This window comes from Galeopterus variegatus, unplaced genomic scaffold (assembly GCF_000696425.1).
Source record: "Galeopterus variegatus unplaced genomic scaffold, G_variegatus-3.0.2 Scaffold191, whole genome shotgun sequence".
Taxonomy (NCBI): domain Eukaryota; kingdom Metazoa; phylum Chordata; class Mammalia; order Dermoptera; family Cynocephalidae; genus Galeopterus; species Galeopterus variegatus.
In genome coordinates, this window is record NW_007726302.1 from 187,171 (window position 1) to 200,566 (window position 13,396).

A 13,396-nucleotide genomic window follows, 5' to 3' on the forward strand; every position below is an offset into this window, starting at 1 on the left:
TCAAAGAGTGCATGTATTATAACTAATTCTTGGATTTCCAAGAGCAATCTCTAGAACATAGCACCCTATTCACATGTAACACACTCTTTCTGAAATGCCAGGACCCAAGATCCAGTCTCTAGTGTTTGGATGCTGGAGACACCTTGGTTAGCACTATTGCTAACCAGTGGCCTCTCAGCAAGGAGGTTCTGATATTGAGCTATCAAATTCTAATGTATCCTCCCTCACTCCAGTTCACATGAATGCACCTTTATTTGAATATGGTCTGCTCAAGTACACCTGATCATTCACACACACACACACACACAGAGAGAGAGAGAGAGACGCACACACACACAAATACATCTACAACTCTATTTTAAAGAAATACTTTGTGGCCTCATTGAGAGTGGCAAGGTTGCATCGTGGAAAGTCAATGTACCTGCTAATGTATTCACCCAGCTTTGCCGGAAGCCCTAAAACAGATCCAAACACAGATTGGAGACTCAAAGACAAAGTTGAAGGGTTCTTCATTGAGACCCAAGAGTCTAGCTAATTTGAGTTCAGACCATTAAGTGGCAAACCAATGGACATCTTCTTCTTGAGAGCTTTGTCCTACCTGGGTCAAAACCAGNAGCAAGGAGGTTCTGATATTGAGCTATCAAATTCTAATGTATCCTCCCTCACTCCAGTTCATATGAATGCACCTTTATTTGAATATGGTCTGCTCAAGTACACCTGATCATTCACACACACACACACACACACAGAGAGAGAGAGAGAGACGCACACACACACAAATACATCTACAACTCTATTTTAAAGAAATACTTTGTGTCCTCATTGAGAGTGGCAAGGTTGCATCATGGAAAGTCAATGTACCTGCTAATGTATTCACCCAGCTTTGCGGGAAGCCCTAAAACAGATCCAAACACAGATTGGAGACTCAAAGACAAAGTTGAAGGGTTCTTCATTGAGACCCAAGAGCCTAGCTAATTTGAGTTCAGACCAGTAAGTGGCAAACCAATGGACATCTTCTTCTTGAGAGCTTTGTCCTACCTGGGTCAAAACCAGTATCAACTGTGCAGTTTTCGATGTGTCTTTGCTAGATGTCTCCTTTTGTTAGCATTCTACTGGTACTTTAATGCCTGGTGAACAGTACATAACAGTCACTCCAACAGTTCAGTAGCACCTCCATCTCTTTAACCTAAGATTGGATTCTCAACCTAAAGTGTTTTAGTTCCAGATTCTCAAAAAAGGGAAGCTTAGGAAGTGCAGAGAAATATGGTAGAAACATAACAAGTCAAAAAACATGCACATAAGCCTTTGCCATTTTTCTCTCTCTAAAGGCTTTAAAAGCTAAAAACAAAATAAAACACACACACACACACACACACACACACACACACAAATATCTGAGTTGGTAGACAAGTTTTTCCAAATGACCTCTCAACCCCAGCCCAGTCATCTACATCTGATTGCAGGTAAATGAAATGCCACTAATAATTATATTTGACATTAAAAGTTAACGAGAGTGTTTTACTAGATATTCATCCTTCCTTGTTTTCCTTTAGCATGGAGTTTGAGAAGGGATAACAACTCTGACAAAAGGCAGTAGAGTAGTGGTTACAAATGTGGTTCACAGTACAGACTACATGGGCTTAAATTTTGATTCTGCCATTTATGATCATTGACCTCAGACAGTTTACCAAATCCCTCTGTGCCTCAGTTTCCTGAACTATAAACTGGAGATACTACTAATGCCTCCTCCGGAAGGCTCTTGTGAGGACTAAATGAGCTCTGGCAAAGCATGGGCTTAGGAAGATGCCTGGCACATGGATGGGTCTCAATAATTGTAAGGTACTATTAATACATCCAGAGTTCCCCAAATACTTTGCAAAAGAGTGCTAATTGTTCCACTGCCTTAAAGTTTTGAAATGTCTGAGGTTGTTGGATGTCGAAAATCAAGTCCCAAAACCTAGGAGGTGCAATCCCTGCCAGAAATGCTGCCGCTCTGTGCAAACTCGGCCAAACTCTAACATACTCATGTGTAAACAATAGATGACTAGTAGTTCATTTTGCCTCTCAGGGTTTATTTTAACCCGGCAACAAAGCTTCAGAGGTGCATTGAGAGTAGGATTTCAATCTCTCTAGAGCAGAAGAGGAGAGATTTGTAGGAATCTAACTCTAACATACTCATGTGTAAACAATAGATGACTAGTAGTTCATTTTGCCTCTCAGGGTTTACTTTAACCCGGCAACAAAGCTTAAGAGGTGCATTGAGAGTAGGATTTCAATCTCTCTAGGGCAGAAGAGGAGAGATTTGTAGGAATCTAGGATACCATGAGCCTCCAGTGGGGTTTTACTCCGCCTTCTTGTACAAACCCGACTATTCCTCTTGTCACAGTTAAGTTTTTCTAGAAAATACACCTCTCTCCCTGAGTGTTCTCTAATTCTGACTTTGCTCTGTGAAAGTTCAGGTCTGAGCATGAACTTAAAAAATCTGATGCCTCCTCGAGAAAGAAAATGGGGGAGGAAAAGAAAACCCTCTTATGACTCCATTTCTTTTTTGGTATTATTTAAAGACATGCAAAGCCTAGAGAAGCTTCTGAGAGATGCTGTCATCTACGGCCAGCCTCGGACCCGCAGAGCTTGGAAAAAGATTCTCATCATGGCGGAGGGTATCTACAGGTACGTCGATAACCAGAGGCATTTTAACCCTGTGGCCCACAGCAAGCTAACTAATTGGGAGAGGCTGACCTTTCCTAGCTAAATGGAAAAGTGAGTGAGATATGGATATTACAGAGGACCTGAGACAGAACTACCAATGGGAGCTGTCAGACCGTGGGGCACCTGTCTTTTCAATGACTCTATGCATATGGCAGAGCACTTTGAAGGCCAACATGCTTATAAAGGCTTCCTCAGAAATGTCCTCACAGGGGGTTGCTAACTTGTGTTGGTTCTTTTCACTACCCTTAGCTGCCCCAGTTTCAAATGTCTTTTGCTTGCAGTTGGGTTATTCAATATCAGGACACTCTTTGCCTTTATGACTGTCATAGACGTTGCCACTGGGTTGCCCAGATATCCCCCAACAAGACAGGGCACCTGACCTCCAGACACTTGCTGAATTTGGCCAATGATTGGCATCAGAATACAAAAGGCCCGTGTGGTTTCACAATGTAGGACTAACCTGGAGTGCAATTCTCACTGCAGAGCAGGACGGTGGATGATCTCCGCATCTCAAGATACGCCCCTGGCCTCAGTTTTCCTGCTGCTTTAAGCTGAGCAGACAAAATGCCCATGAAGCCACTCAGAGCACTTTTATGTTACAGGTTGCGACTGAATTTGCTTCATTCTCCGTCTGAGTTGATTATTGTTACTGAGATGGAAAGTGTGCCCAAGCATTCCTTCTGTTGGGTGTCCTAGGCTATGAGCCAAGGAAACATAATCTCGGAGTGTCCGCTCCTAAAGCAATTCTCAAACATCCTGATGTTGGAGGACTCAAGGGAGATGTTTCCTATGAGATAATGATAGAAAAGTGAAAAACATTAAAAGGAAGGAAGTGAGGTGCTGTTTAACTTCCCACACAGGAGGAGTGTGGACCTGGTTAAGCCGGATAATCTGATCAGCCCCTGAGTGCTCATCGTTTCCGTTACATGATGAATAACAAGAACCAAAAGAAATGTGCCTACATTTCTTTGGAGAAAAAGAATTGAATTCTCCCAAATTTAAAATAAGAATAATAAGCCTGGTATCATGGGGGTTTTTTTGTTTTGTTTTGTTTTTAATTTTAACTCTAGTACTCGTTGCCCCAATGGCTGATGTTCTGGCCGTCCCCAGTGCTACTGTGGGGTTTCATAGTTGGCATTTTCAGTTGCTAGTGGCCCACTTTGTGCAGCGCCTATCAACCCAGCACCTATCAACCCTCCTAAAGTCAGCCCAGAGGATATGTCCTGTTTATGAAGTCATGGAGATGACTCTAGACCAGTAGTTCTCCAGGATGAATTTGCCCCTGCCCCCAACCTGGGCACCTCTGGCAATTTTCAGTTGTCACAACTGCAGTAGAGTATGACTGGCAACTAGTGGGGAGAGGCTAGAGATGCTGCTAACCATCCTCCCATGCACAGGTAGCCCCCCACAACGAAGAATTTTCTAGCTCAAAATGTCAGTAGTGCCAAGGTTGGGAAATTCTGCTCTGGAATAATTAAATACTCACTAGCCCTAAACTTGCTACATTTAGGAAATAATCCCATACTGACTCTGGGCTGTTGTAACCTCAAGCATGGATCTTTCTCCCTGTGTGATTGGTGCCAGCTGCCAGCCTGAGAGGGAGCAAACAGCCCTTATCTAAACACCTGTCACTCAGGCCTGGACTAATGGGAGGACAGATCTGCTGAGGGAGAACAGACTGAGCATCTCCTTTAACCAAAGTAAACAGAATCCAACTGCAAATAAACAGAACTTGGCTCCACTAAAGGAAGGTTACATTTTAAGCACTTTGATCATGGCTGAAATTAAGTAGACCACCAACATTTTACTGTCAAATATCCCCATCAGTTATACAGAGAAACCTCCAGCAGCAGGATTTGTTAATGGCTACGCCAGGCCTGTGTCCTACCATGATATCAGGGGGACAGAGGAGCCAGGTGTGGACTTCCGGCTCTAAGCCAGTGTGGCACCAAGCCACATTGTAGGTTGCATTAGTAATAGTAACTGCTCAGCTATGTGTTGCCATGTAACAAACAATGCAAAAGAATAATGATTTACACAGCAGTGATTTATTATTGCCCATGCTACTGTGGGTTGTCCGGACCAACTGGGAAGTTCTTCTGCTAAATATGGTGTTGGTTGGAAGTCATTGGTGGGACTGCATTCAGCTTAGAGTTCAGCTGAGACTAAAACATCCAAAATAACCTACTCATACCTGGCCCTTGGTACTAGCTATCACATGGGGTTCCTTGTTGTCATCCATATGACATTCTGTGTATGTAGTCTCCTCATTCAGCAGTCAAGCTAGGGCTTCCTTATAACACGGTGGCTGGCTTCCAAAAGAGCAAAGCAGAAGCTGCCAGTATTTTAAAAGCTAGACCTAGAACTGGTATATTATCACTTCTGCTATATCCTATTAGCCAAAACATATCAGGAGGCCAGCCTAGATTCAAGGGGCAGTGAAACAGATCCTACCTTTTTGATGAGAGGATCAGTTTGTGTGTAAAGGGCTGGGAAGACTTGCAGGCAGCACCTTTTGGAGGCAATCTATCACAGCAGCCCAATAACCTGCCTGTATAATAAATTATACAGAGTGAAGTCCACACTTTCCATGGACTTGCCTTCATAAAGAAGATTCCTTTTATTTCCTTCACACAGGAGTCTTGGTTTTAAATGACACCATGACCTGAAATACCCCTTTCACAGACAAAAATCAGGGCACCTCTTTGTCAGGTCTCAGTAGCTCTTGGGGCCTCAATTTCCTCATCTGTAAAATAAGAATAGCCTCGAGGGGTGTTCTAGAGCCCTAAACCTCAAAGGAAAGGCCTCCCTGTGGGTGATCTAATTTGTAACTATCACCAGAAGATAAAATTATTTCCCACAGGATTTTCCAAAGGGCCAAGGTTAGGAAGATAAAAGCAATAGTTCACAAATGCACTTCCACTTTTTAGAGGTATATTATGGACACCTAGCTTGTTCATACCTACATAAAGCCTCCTTTGAATTTTAACTCCCAAATTTTTTTCACTTGCTTATAGCCTGCCACCTGGGCAAAGTGCCCCCACTACAAAGAGCTACATACATCAACTTTTTCATAACTCAAAGAGAACAGTCAGCCAAATCAGAAAGTTTCATGCAGGTATCGAGATAGAAAAGACTGAATGCCAGGACCGAGAAGTCAGAAAACCCCACAAAAGTAATAATGATGATGATGATGATGATGACATCACCATTCATAGGTATCATTATTTATAGGTAGAATATGGAGGAGGAGTCAAGATTTGGAGGCAGGTCTAGGATCTGGGTTCAAATCCTGGTGTTACCATCTCCAGCTGTGCACCCTCCATAGGGCACTTCTGTAGGTTCTCAATGCGATCATGTAAGTGAGTGCGTGGCCGAGGCCCAGCCCAGAGAACGCCCACACCCAAGGCCACAAAAGTAATAATGATGATGATGATGATGATGACATCACCATTCATAGGTATCATTATTTATATGTAGAATATGGAGGAGGAGTCAAGATTTGGAGGCAGGTCTAGGATCTGGGTTCAAATCCTGGTGTTACCATCTCCAGCTATGCACCCTCCATAGGGCACTTCTGTAGGTTCTCAATGCGATCATGTAAGTGAGTGCGTGGCCGAGTCCCAGCCCAGAGAACGCCCACACCCAAGGCCAGCTGTCTTCATCATGATATTTATGTTCGGGTGAAGAAACTGCAGCTGAGAAAACAGTAAGCTCTCTGTGTAGCGAGGCTGCTCACTCTTCATCCCCCAGAAGAGCAGGTGTCAGAGAAAGAACTCAGAGCAGGCATGTGTCCACTTCCTGTAAACATTTCCCAGAGGCAATCTTGAGTACACCTCCCAGTACCCCTGAGGTTATTTTGAAGAAGACACAGTCTTGGAGGCGTAGATAACTTGCCTCAGAACAGACAACCAAGATGAAGCAGAGCTGGAATTAACATTGGGTGGCCCTGGTGGGACAAAAGCTCGATGTAAATAGAAGAGTCAGCCCATGTGTCCACATCCAATGAAGTGAACGTGGGAAATGCAAGGTCACCCATTTGAACTTCATCATTAACCTCAGTTTCTTCATCTGTAAAATAGAGGGATTGAAACTTGAAGTCTAAATTTCCATGAATCCGTGATTTTGTGTTTAGCAATATGATAGTATTACTTTAGTGTTTCAATCTGTGTTTTCTTTAACTATTGTTTTAAAGTCTCATTTTTCAAGTTTTGTGCTTCTCAGAAGTCTAGATTTCTTGTCAAGTCATAGTGGTTGAGAAATCTCAAAATTATTAAAAAATATACTGGGGGGTGAGGGGAGTGTTCCAAATAATGTAGACATGAACTAGCATAGCTGGAGCCTAAATTTTCAAAAAAAATAATGAACCAAGAAATAATATCTAGCCCTTTCAAATGAATACATATATAAATATATGCTGAAATCTCAGAATACCATTTACTCTAAGAACGTAAGCCATTCTCCCCAAGATAATGTAAGTTTGAGGATTGAGAACTTCGGTGGTAAACGCTATTCTATATCTCTATGATTTAAATAAAGAATAAGAATAAGAAAACAGAATTTCATTTTTAATTGGTCTTAACTTCTTTTTTTCTCTTTCCACTTTCCTTTCTTGACTTGGGTTATACTTTGGACTCACCAAGGAGATTTTGTCACCATGCAAGTTGGTCACCTTTCTTGACTTGGGTTATACTTTGGACTCACCAAGGAGATTTTGTCACCATGCAAGTTGGCCATGGGAGTGCGGTGGCGCTCCCGCCGAGGGTTCAGATCCCATGTGGAGACCGGTTCCTGCTCACTGGCTGAGCGCGGTGCGGGCGCAACACCGAAGGTTGAGATCCCGTTGCCGGTCCCCGGTACGGGCGCGACACCGAGGGTTGCAATCCCGTTACCGGTCAGTAAAAAAGACAAAAAGGAAAAAAAAAAAAAACAAGTTGGCCAACCAGTGGTTTAATTCTCAATCCTGCCAGTGGATAATATGGGTTATATGTGGAGGAAAAGATGGTGAGAGAGAGAGATTTCAAAAAGGAGGCTTGTCACTTAGTTAATACGTTATGTAACAGAAAAGATATAAAGAAATTATTCATGGGCTTGCTGGTTTAAGAATAATTCAAGTTCTACACAGAGCTTCAAATTAACTGGTGAAATTATCTTTATCTACCATTGTATTTTAGTTGTTTTTCTTCTATTTAAGTCAAAAGGAAAACATAACCTTCCTTCCAGGGAGAAAGAATAAAACACTGTTCTAGCTTGCTTTATCGGTTTTGGCACTGTTTTTTGACAGCAATTCATGGGCATAACGTAGATAAACTTTTTATACATGCACCAGACTCAATATCCCACCATAGGAAAAGTTTCAATTCAAATGTGATCACGCTAAAAAAACGAAAACTTAGTGTGGGTGAATATAACTCTATAGAACTGAGTTCTCCCCAGGACTGTATGTGTACCCTTCATTCAGTCCAGAAATCAGCAGTATGTTAGAGTCATTAATCTTAGAGGAAGAAATATAAACCAGGTGGTAAAGCTCCTTACATCAACTAGAACAGCCCCTTAAAAAGATGGTTAATTAACCACCCAGAGTGTCTGCAAACACTGCTCAGCATTAACCTTGGCTCTTGCCAAACCCAGTTCCAGAACAAAGAATGGCTATTTGTGGCATCTCAGCTTTTCAGAATACTTGTGTTAGCAACTTATAATATTTTTAAAATGAGAAGAAATTTCTAGAATTCTGAGAGCCTGGGGACATTTATTATGTATGACACCCACAATGACATCCACATGCCTCATTCCTCAAAGATTCAACAGAGTGTTGTCAAGGGCTCCCAGTTTCTCAAGTCAGGCCTTGTTGCAAATATTTCATCACAAGCTCCTCCTCCTACGAACAACAATTCACTGAGTGCACACTATGGGTTAAGCACTTTACAAGCATGATTTATAGTCACTGTTATAAAGGTCCTGTGAGCTGGGTCCCATCATCATCTTTATTTTACATATGAGGAAACTGAGGCAGAGGGCATCATGTAGGTTGGCCAGGTTTGTAGTAGGTGGCGTGGCCACATCTAAGTGTAGTCAGTCATACGGCCAGACTGTCTCCCCATTAGTGGAAACAACTTTAACAAGCACATTAACTCACAAACACATAAAAGAAGATGACTCTATTTGGCCTTTAATTCATTCAAATCTGAACTCAGCCATCCAGAATGACCTTGTGAAACACACAAATGCTGCACCTGATAATCATCACACTCCCTCCAAAGCAACACCCATTGGTCTGTGTAACTGCATACCGACTGCAGTGTTTGACCAAATCAGCCTAACACTTAAGCTTATTTAAAAAAAAAAAAAAGTTAAATTTAACCTAATAAATAAACTAATTAGGAAGAAAGGAGAAGTTCAGCTCTCCGTTTGATTCTATTGATTAGATCTTGAACTACATTGAAGGGTTGCTTGAATTGTTGGACACATTCCTTTGTGTGGTTAGTGAATGAGTTTGTGTTTTCATAAAACTCGCCTGTCACAGCAGTCAAAACTGTGTGCAGTGTAGACACAACTTACAAAGTGTTCTGAGAACCGATTAGTCAAAAGCTCTTTCAAATCTATTGAGTCCCAGAGGTGACACGTAAATATAAATTTTTTTTCTGGTTTGTTTTGTTTTTTGTTTTTGTTTTTAATTTTAATTTTAATTTTATTTTGTCGATATACAATGAGGTTGATTATTGTGGCCCATTACCAAAACCCCCCTCCCTCCTCCCTCTCCCCCCTCCTACCCAACAGTGTCCTTTCTGTTTGCTTGTTGTATCAACTTCAAGGAGTTGTAGTTGTTAAGTCTTCTTCCCCCCCACCCGGATTATAAATTTTAATTTTACTTATTTATTGACTTCATCTCTTTCCCTTTGCCAGAGGACTTGAAGTGTTTTTACAATTTACAATACCTTGAAAAATAAAACACGTAGGGCTAAAACAAAAGGGCTCATCTATAGCAGAGGCCCTCAACGTGTTGCCAGCTGTTGGTGTCAGCATCTCCTGGGTGCTTGGTGGAAATGCATATTCTCAGCCCCTTCCAGGCCTATTGAATCACTCTAGGGTAGGGGTCCAGCAATCTGTGCTTCAACAAACCCTTCAGGGGATTCTGATGCTCACTTCACTTTCTGTTGCATTGCCCTGAAGGAGCAGAAAGAGGGTCAGCACCAAGAGCCCCAAATAAACCTTTGACTTGCAGTGTGTACTGAACAGAAGGTCCTAAGGACTTTTCATTGTGCTTTAATTAATATTATGTCTTAAATAAAGTTCTTTTGTGTCTTTTTAATGGCCCCTTTTAATCTTTGGCGATTCAAGCATTGAGTTTAAGTCAGACGGACCTGGGCGAATAGTCGGTAGCAGGTGGATAAAGGTGGATCACCATCGAGTAATTTAAACTAGCAGAATACCTACAATCCAAAATGGTCAGTTTAGTTACACTAATCAGCTTTACAAATAAATTGGATCAACGATGCAGTGAGTTAATTGTTTCCTTGGCAATTAGCTATAACAATCCAAAGCACTCAAATCCGTTGAATGTAAATTATTTTATTCAAGTAGCCCAGAAATACTGTAGCAGCCTTACAAGATTGAGAAGATTGTCTCAGCCAAACAAAATATGCCCTAAGAAGAAAGGAATGGCATGCCTCTGCCATCCCTGATTGGTGTCAGGGCAAGCTGTCTGGGACGTGTTGGACAGGAGACTGACACAGAACTTCCCAGAAGGGTACTCTTTAGTTACAAGCATTTCTCCTTCTGTCCTAGCATGGAAGGTTCCATCTTGCATCTGCCCCAGATCGTGGCTCTAAAGAAGAAATACAAGGCTTACCTCTACATAGATGAAGCTCACAGCATTGGTGCCGTGGGCCCAACTGGCCGGGGTGTCACGGAATTCTTTGGAATAGACCCCAGCGATGTTGACGTGCTCATGGGCACATTCACCAAAAGCTTTGGAGCTTCAGGAGGTTACATCGCTGGAAGCAAGGTAAGACAGGGACTCCTTGTGTCTGTTTAAAACCTGAACACCCTGGGGATGCGGTCTGTAGGTCTTCTCTGAATTCTGTGAAAGCTTCAGTTCAGTTCCCACACTGGGCTGATCACGGCAGCCTAGCCGTGGTGGGCTCACAGCCAGGCAAGGTCCAGCATGTCAAAGAGCATCCCCCCACCACCACCACCAATAGTGAAGAGAAGTGTGAGGAGTCAGTTATGATAAAACGGCAACTCTAGCAGTGTACACAACGTACAAAGGCAAAGGATGATGAACTCTGCAGGGTAGAAGCTCGGCACCTTTTCTTTTTTTGAATGTCAGTCTTGTAGTCAAATGAGGGGGGATGATGTCTCATAGAGATGGAATAATGCATATCAAGGGGACGTTATGAGAACTACTAGTAGTGTGGTTTTTGTGGCATGAAAAATACAAGCAGAAAATAGCAACAGTAAACTAATGTCAGATATTAGGGAGGCTGACCCTATGCTACAAGTTGTTGGTGTTAAGAGTTTTAACCAAAATAGTGGCAGAATCAGGAATGTACTTTTAAGATATTTTCTCTGCAAAATAATTCTTTCCCACGATGTTGAATAAGCCAGAGGTCAAATCTTGCCATCCCATATAGTTGTCTATATGGCTTAAAAATTCTGATCGGATGGGATTACACTGCTAAGTGAGTGCTGGCCCTGTCATTCTAGTGCCAATATCACCGAGGGGGGTGTGAATGTAAACCACATGCAATGTTTGAGAGAAAATTAAAAAGAAGAGGGAGGGAAGTACAAAAAGAAAATCAAATATTCAAACCTAGATTTGAGGCATAACGGGGCCAGCTGCCTGCCCCATTCTAGGACAGCCTTATCCAAATCCCGACTGCTATCTCAGACACCACTACTCCTGTCCCAGAGAGACTATGTGACAGTGGTGTTAGCGCCACCTAGGACAGCACAGCAGGGCCAGAAGAGAGCATGCAGGTGGCATCAACAGCTTACCTAAAATTCCCAATTCCTTACCCATCATGACCAGCAGGAACAAGAGCTCAGACTCCTGGTAAACCAGTTAGACAAATCAGGGCATGCAGTAGAAAACAGTCCTGTCACTGAAAGCCAGTGATTTAAAACAGCAGATTTAATTTTGGCCACTTGCCCTGCCATGAGACACACAGATGCTTAAAATGTTCAGAGTTTTAAGTGGTCTTCACCCTTCAATAAGCACTGCTTTCTTCCAGGCTCAAAGTGTTGTTTTCCATCTTCCTTCCCCCATCCTGTGGGAATTAGCTGCATAATGCTAAAAACATAGAGAATGCCCGGGATCTTACAAAATTCAGCTAAATCTGGTGAGGGGTCAAATGTTCCCATCCTAGATTGTCGAAGCAGTGGGATCAGAGGGTCTCAAATCTAGGAGCTCCCTTATCCAGGCTACGTTGCTTTGTGAGGTTGTGGTTTTGTGATTACTTTAGCAGCAGTTCTGAGCTACACATTTTTTAACCAAGCGTAATTCTGTTTCCTGGACCAAAGGCACCTGAATAAACTGAAGCAAGCAGATCCTTGAAATGTCATCAAACGCGGTAGATGTCACATCTTTCTCCTTAGGGTTCCTTCATTGGATACCCACTTTACACAAAAGCTCATGACTGGCTGAAGTAAGGACCAGCAGCTCACTGGGGTTCTGTCTTACACTCTCCATCCCGAAGCCAGTTAGAGTATTTTAAAAGTGAAGGTGATCTTGTCTACATAACTTCTACTATTGAGCAATGGGGGAAATTATTATTATTTACATTAATCAAGGTGCAGAAAAAGTATGTGCATCTGCTCATTTTCTTGCCCTTTAAAACACTCATTCTGTGTATATTTGGATCCAGAGGGCTGCCCCGTGCATTCCTCCTCCGCCTTTCTCTTCTCCCCACCCCTTCTCCTCCCCAGCTCAGTCTCTGAGATCACCACCAGATGGCAGCAAGAATCAGAGGGTGTTTGGCAGAGGCCCATTACCCATACTGAGATACGCTGCCCTAATGCAGCAAGATGCAAAACCTGGAAAACAGGACAGTTGCACCCCTTCTCCTCCCCAGCTCAGTCTCTGAGATCACCACCAGATGGCAGCAAGAATCAGAGAGTGTTTGGCAGAGGCCCATTACCCATACTGAGATACGCTGCCCTAATGCAGCAAGATGCAAAACCTGGAAAACAGGACAGTTTTCAAGACCTGGAGGGCGAGGAGGTAGAAGCGCACTTGAGAAAGTGCATGTATGTGTCATTCCCTGATTATTTAAAAATCAGTCAGATACACCTCTATCTAGAATGGTTTTGGTGAGACTGTGGTTTCTTTCCAACCTCATGAGCCCATGATTTAATAGAACTTATGTATCTGCTCCTCTGTATATTTAATTTTTAAATTATGTGTAGTTTCAATTTAAACCACATATTGCATTCTCCTGAACTTTAGGTAATTTTGTGAAAATTTTTCACTTCGAATCTGTTTTAAACTATGATTTTATAACTGAAAGGAGATAGGATTAAAAAATAGTAAAGATTTTGGCTTGAAAAAATTTTCCCACATATCTGATTAAATAATTAAGTACAGTTTTCAGAGTTTCAGAGTTTATATATATATATTACATATTAAATGTATAAATAGGGCCGGCCCGGTGGCGCACTGCTACAGTGCGCCGCTTGGGAAGTGCAG

At 42.3% G+C, this 13,396-nt stretch overlaps 1 protein-coding gene across 1 annotated transcript in view; it reads left to right on the forward strand.

Moving 5' to 3' along the window:
* The window catches only part of SPTLC3 (serine palmitoyltransferase, long chain base subunit 3), a 185,570-nt gene that overhangs the window by 126,353 nt on the left and 45,821 nt on the right, over positions 1 to 13,396 (forward strand). Inside the window, exons 7-8 of the mRNA XM_008564739.1 lie at positions 2,565 to 2,670; positions 10,495 to 10,714. Of these exons, the coding sequence (XP_008562961.1) occupies positions 2,565 to 2,670; positions 10,495 to 10,714 (326 nt within the window). The remainder of the gene's footprint in view (positions 1 to 2,564; positions 2,671 to 10,494; positions 10,715 to 13,396) is intronic.